This window comes from Acinonyx jubatus, chromosome E2 (assembly GCF_027475565.1).
Source record: "Acinonyx jubatus isolate Ajub_Pintada_27869175 chromosome E2, VMU_Ajub_asm_v1.0, whole genome shotgun sequence".
Lineage (NCBI taxonomy): Eukaryota > Metazoa > Chordata > Mammalia > Carnivora > Felidae > Acinonyx > Acinonyx jubatus.
In genome coordinates, this window is record NC_069396.1 from 48,480,288 (window position 1) to 48,486,664 (window position 6,377).

The 6,377-nt window shown below is 56.9% G+C and overlaps 1 protein-coding gene across 1 annotated transcript; it reads right to left on the minus strand.

Moving 5' to 3' along the window:
- Nucleotides 1-1,975: 1,975 nt before the first annotated feature.
- LYPD3 (LY6/PLAUR domain containing 3) lies at nucleotides 1,976-6,154 on the minus strand. The gene is made up of 5 exons (XM_015070779.3): nucleotides 5,967-6,154; nucleotides 5,268-5,399; nucleotides 4,301-4,471; nucleotides 3,850-4,011; nucleotides 1,976-3,036 (listed from the first exon to the last, which is right to left on the minus strand). The coding sequence occupies exons 1-5, from the start codon at nucleotides 6,049-6,051 to the stop codon at nucleotides 2,555-2,557; spliced, it is 1,032 nt and encodes a 343-aa protein (XP_014926265.1). The 5' UTR covers nucleotides 6,052-6,154; the 3' UTR covers nucleotides 1,976-2,554.
- Nucleotides 6,155-6,377: the final 223 nt, after the last annotated feature.

Here is a 6,377-nt window from a genome sequence, read left to right on the forward strand (position 1 = left end):
GATCTCACACTCGGTGAGTTCGAGCCCCGCGTCGGGCTCTGTGCTGACAGCTCGGAGCCTGGAGGCTGCTTCGGATTCTGTGTCTTCCTCTCTCTGACCCTCCCCCATTCATGCTCTGTCTCTCTCTGTCTCAAAAATAATAAACGTTAAAAAAAAACTTTTATTTTTTTTTTAATTTTTTTTTTAACGTTTATTTATTTTAGGGACAGAGAGAGACAGAGCATGAATGGGGGAGGGGCAGAGAGAGAGGGAGACACAGAATCGGAAGTAGGCTCCAAGCTCTGAGCCATCAGCCCAGAGCCCGACACGGGGCTCGAACTCACGGTCTGTGAGATCGTGACCTGAGCTGAAGTCGGACGCTTAACCGACTGAGCCACCCAGGCGCCCCTAAAAAAAAAAAAAAAAAACTTTTAAATAAAATAAAAACAGAGAGAAGACTATCTAAAGTTTAGTCGAGCTGAGGGAAAAGTCACAGCTATCTTGGTCACGCTCAGTAAAGCCAAACCACACCTCTTGGGTTCACATCTGGGTTCCAGTGACTTTTAGCTGGGTGACCTGGGGCAAGTGTCTCAACCTCTCTGGGTCTCGTCTCTTCATCTTGTAAAATGCAGATGATTAATACTTACCTCACAGAATGGTTGTACAAATTAAGTGTGTTAATGCAAGTACAGCACTTAACACAGTACCAGATACATGGATGGTCTGCTGTGGTGCTAAATCACTTTACCAATTGTGAGCTTTGGTCTCCCCAGCCATCCCTTCTGAGAATGTAAATGGAAAGTAAGACTGTGGACGCAAACATCCTTGGTACAGGCCTGGCACGTGGTAAGACTTTTTAAAAAATTGGGGCACCTGGGTGGCTCCGTCGGTTAAGCGTCCGATTTCGGCTCAGGTCAGGATCTCACGGTTTATGGGTTCAAGCCCCGCATCGGGCTCTGTGCGGTCAGCTCGGAGCCTGGAGCCTGCTTCGGATTCTGGGTCTCCCTCTCTCCCTGTCCCTCCCCCGCTCATGCTCTTGTCTCTCAAAAATAAATAAAATAATCGTTAAAAATCTTTTAAAAAAGTAAATGATTAACATTCCATAACTAGTTATTATTGCTGTTGCTCGTGCTCTTATTTTCTATTTTGTCCCTGTAATCATTATTTACTATTGTTTTGTCATACTACTACTCCCCATCAGGGGCGCCTGGGTGGCTCAGTCGGTGAAGTGTCCCACTTCGGCTCAGGTCACGATCTCGCGGTATGTGAGTTCGAGCCCCGCGTCGGGCTCTGTGCTGATGGCTCAGAGCCTGGAGCCTGTTTCCGATTCTGTGTCTCCCTCTCTCTCTGCCCCTCCCCCGTTCATGCTCTGTCTCTCTCTGTCTCAAAAATAAATAAACGTTAAAAAAAAAAATTAAAATAGTGATGTCGGAAATATCACTATTACTATCTCGCTCCTGCCCACATCTGGTCCCCCTTCCATCAAGCAGTTGCAAAGCCTGCCGGGGCCTCAGGCTCAAGCCAGGCTTTTCCTCCCTGGGGCCCCTACACCTTCATCTGATTGGAGGAGAAGGAGGTGGAGCTTAGACGAACACAGACTGACAGAGGCACCAGTGAGACCTCTAGACAGGTGCGATGCAGTGGCTAAGCCCACCACACAATCCTTGGGAAACCAAACAGATGACAAGGTGGGTGGGGCCTGGCAATGGAGGACAACCCATTAAGCAGAGTTCCCCTCTGAGCCCAAACCTTGCTAAAAGCCCCAGGCACCCTCGCCACTGCGTAACGCTGTCACCTGGCATCCCCTTCACCAGTGGTGGGATCGCCCACAAGCTGGCTAAACCCCAGGAGAGCACAGGAATTCCAACCCCAACCTCCCCCCTGGGCTGTGGCTCCAGGTCTCAGCTTCTCTGCGACCGGTCTTGACACTCCCGCCCTAGCTCAGCTAAGAGGCGACACTAAGAGGTCAGTATAAGAAATGAGTCCTTCGAAACGCTTATACAAAGGAATTAAACTTTTATTGAGACCTTCATGTGCCAGAAACTGACCACATGGAGGCCTGAGGCGCGGTCCCTGCCCTTGAGGAGCTCACAGTCTAATAAGGAAGTCAGATGCTGAACCGATTCCCACAGAGAGGGGATGGGGAGCAGGGACACCAGCCAGCAGAGGAGGGAACCATTATCCTGCTCCGCACCCCCCCCCCAAATTCCGGACTGGCTATAAGAAGGTGAATAGAAAGCTTATCAGTGTTTCTCCCATCTTCCCTGTGACAGCCCTGACTTTTCTCTGCCCAGAGACACCATGAGGAGACCAGGGAGAGACAAAGAAGAGGGAGATACACCTGTTGCCTTCCAGAAGCTACAACACCCTGGCAGGATATATATACAACGGTAAATTTATTTCCCAAAGCCGCAAACCAGTGCAGCAGAAGCTGGGGATAGTGGGCGGGGGGGGGGAGATTGGAAGAAGAGGGGCTGGGCCAGCCCAGTCCAGTGAGGAGAAAGGGAAGTCATGGGAAGAGAGGGTACCCAGGGCTGGGGAATAAGGCAAGACGGAAGTTTCTAGATGGCAAAATTCATGGTAGGGTGCCAGCAGCCAAGGCCAACACTAGAGCTGCCAACCCAGCCGAGGAAGTTGAAGAGCCTTTATTATGGGCCCCCCCTCCTGTAGGGTGCTGTCCCATATTCCTGCGGTCCTGGTGGCCAGCGGCACCTCCAGCCAAGCTAGATTCCTCTTTCTGAGAGGTCTCAGGATGTACTTCCCGTGGGGAAGTCTGGCTGGCCGTGGTGGGTTTAGTGGCAGAGACAAGAGTGGTTGGGGCTGGAGTAGAGGTTGTGACAGAGGTGGTTGGGGCCTGAGTGGTGGGCTTAGGAGGGGGCAGCAGGACAAGGGGTGGGATCCGAGGGGAGAAAAAGGTCTTGTTGTGGAGGTCCGAGTTACAGCGGGACCCCTGGCAGCAGGAGCCACTGAGTGTGAACCCTGGGCCTGTCACCGCATCCCGCGTGCAGAACTCGTCCTGGACACAACCCCGCACAGGCAAGGATACAGTCACATTAGCTGCAGGAGGGAGACACAGGGAGGTCGGTGGTTGGAGGGTTGCAGAGCCAGAAGGAAACTTAAAGGCAAGACCAGGGCAAGAACCCCCAAAACAGGGGACAGGGGGCTCTACATCCATTAATCCAAAAAGCGCCACTTTGAGAAACACTGTCCCACTGTCTTTGGCACTTGGTGGACCACATTTTCCATTTTAGAGAGGAAAGGTGTGTAGGATGAACTACAAGTCCCACAATGCCTTGGAAGAAAGTCTGGAGACTTTGGACAGAGATACACCTCTCATGAGACCAAACAGCAAAACAAACATCCCTCTCATCATATTTCCCATCTCCCTGCACCTGCCAAAATTTAGTCTTAAGAATCAGAACTACATCTCCCATAATACACCTGGCAGAAGAGGCGTTTGAAGGACGTCTCCCAGGGTTGCCTGAGACAGAGGCCAGGAGGTGGCCTCTCTCCTAGGTGGCTGGGTGGGGACCCTGACCCCTTGAGTTTTGAGGAGTCACAACTAGGCTCCCTGGATTCTAGAAGCTTGGAGGCTTCCATTTCCGAAAGCACGTCGTCCCACTCTGCACCAGGCAGACCTCTATGGAAATGTATTTCCCAAAAAAACCTCTAGGACAAAAGCAACCGTAGCCCCACGCTACGTTGGGGATAGGCCTGCATTTCTCACGACGCTCTAGGGTGAGACGAGAACTTTGGCCTACAATTTTCCAGAATGCATTGGAGATGGGTCCCTCTGGGTAAAGGGACTACCCACCGCCCATGAGACCAGAGAGGGCACAACTGTAGGCCCCCTCCTCCCGGCTCGCTCACCTGCCGTCAGGGTGACGTTACCGTCGAAACAGCCCTTGTAGACGCGCTCGCTGGCGTTGTAGCAGCTCACGACAGGTGGAGCCGTGCCCCGGCACGCCTCGTGGCTCAGCCCCACGCAGCTGTAACACTCGGCACCGTTGGACGGGTACGCACTCTCATTGCCTGCGAGGGGAGCGCGACGGAAGGAAGGGGTCGAGAAGGTTCAGGCAGCACGGCTTCGCCCAAAGTCCCTCCAGCCTAGTACACCGAGCTCGGCCTCTAGCCGGGCCCCAGCGCCTGGCCCCGCGCTTAGCGTCCCCGCTACGTTGCCTACAGCGACGAGGCCCCGCCTGCCGCCGCGTGGCCCCGCCCCCGGCCCGTGCGCAGTTCTCCCGCCTCCAGCTGGGGATCACCCCAGTGGCTCAGCCGCGGTGTGGCTCCGCCCTCGGGCCTAGGGCCCGCCTCCACCGACCTGCGGGGTTGAGCGCTCGCGACGTGAGGTTGAGTTTGGCGTTGCAGCGGTCCTGGGCGCATTGCTGCAGCTGCATAAAGGCCAGAAGCCCGTGAAGATCCAGTCCGCGGTCATTCTTGCCCGGGAGTCCGGACCCGCAGCCCCGCACTGCCACCGAGAACTGCCCGTGGACTGCGGGGAGGAAGGGGCGGGGTGAGCGGAGGCGGGGGGGCGGGGCCTCGAGTGGACTCCTCCTCCTCCCCCTCCCCCCGCCACGGCCAGACGGTAGCCAGGCCAGAGTCGAAGGGCAGGGGCCTCAGAAAGCCGATCGCCGGGGGAAGGACGACAGACGGAGGGGCAGAACCTCAAAGAGCTGAGTCCGAGGGAACAGACAGGCTGACAGACTCTGGACAAAATCGAGGAGGAGGGCCAAGAGTGGAGCTAGGACGGGGCTCGGCGGCAGAGGGGCGGAACCGCAGAAAGCATCCTATAAAGGAACTGGGAGACTGACAGAAAGGGCACCGGGTCAGACCGAGGTGGGGTCTCCGGGAACTGTAGCCTCAGAGAAGGGCGGGCTTCCCCCGGGGGTGGGCCAGCGGGGCGGAGCCTCAGTCTAGGGAACCTAGGAGGAGAGCCCTAGAAAGGTCTGCAACACCACGGGCCTGCCTGGATAGAGGATTCTGGCAGGGACAGAGTGGGTAGGGAGGTCTCAGGGGTGGAGCAGAAATGGATAGGGTGTGCCCTCGAAGGGGACCAAGTGCCCGATCCCGGATCTCCCAGTTCACCCCAGTCAGTTACTCGGCAGCCCCTTCACCCATCTAAGCCCTAACGGTAGTGGTGTTAAAGGGCTCCAGCCAGGATGAAAGGGAGTCCTGGAGGGCGTTGAATGGGTGCGGACAAATTCAAAAGAAGGGGCGGGGCAAAAGGAGGCGGGGCCTGGCTGGAGGAGCTTCGAAGGGGTACGAATGGACCCGAGGGCCCCACTCACTGGTCTCCACCGCCCCCACGGCCTCTGTGCAGACGTCCACGCCCGGCGCGCACTTCACGGTCTTGGTCTTCTGCGGAGAGCATCCGTCATCTGCTTTCTGCACGCAGCTGTAGCACTCCAGGGCCCGCGCTCCTGGGGGCGCAGGGCCGAGCAGAACTAAGCGATTCCTACTGAAGCCTCGTCCCCGAAAGGAGAAATAGTCCTTCCCACGCCCTCTGTCCTCGGGACGTGACAATGCTATTATTGCCCACCATTTTCCGGGACAGGAGTAAAAATCTCGCCACAAATCTGGTGCCGCTCTCCTTCCAGCCGCCTATGCCTACAGTGGGAGCATCCTCCCCACAGCCCCTTCTGCCCAAGATGGGGGGATCCTTGCTATGGATGGGAGGGACACCTTCCCCTCCACCCCCCGCCCCGTTCTCCGCTCAGAATGGGAGAACTTTTCCCGCAGTCCAGTTAGCTCAGTGAGGGACCCTTTCCCACTGCTCCTTCGGACCAGGGCGGGGGATCCTTCCCACAGTCCCCTCTGGCCAGATTGGGGGACCTCTCTCACAGCCCCCTCGACCCGGACAGACGATCTTTCCCACAGGCCCCCTCTGCTCAGAATGGGAGATCGTCCCCACAGATCTCCCTGTAGGAGAGACCTCCTTCCTAGAGCCCCTACTCCACCTCCTCCATCCCCTCCCGCAGCAGACCCACCTTCTCCAAGCAGCAGCGACAACAGCAGCAGCCAGCCCGTGGTCCAGATCACTGCCTGGGCGCCTGCTTTCCTGGCAGGGTCCATGGCTAGGTCCTGCTCCCTCGGCGTCCCCCCTGGGTGTGCCGCCTCCCAACCTGGGCCCTCTTACCTGAGCCCGGGATGAGTAACCTCCCCCCAGGCAACCCTGGCCTTGCCCAACCGGGCTAAATCAGCGTCCGCTGTGGGGCGGAGCACCCGCCCCTGGGTGCGTCACCCAGCAGCTGCCAAGGAGGGAAAGGGTGGGAGTCAAGGTTCCCCGACAGCTCCCCGGAGAAAGTCTGTGTGTTTGGGGGGTAGAGGGGAAAGTACGGAGGCTCAGAATGGGGAAAGGGTCTACTCAACACGGGGCCCTTGCTATATTTAATGAGTAC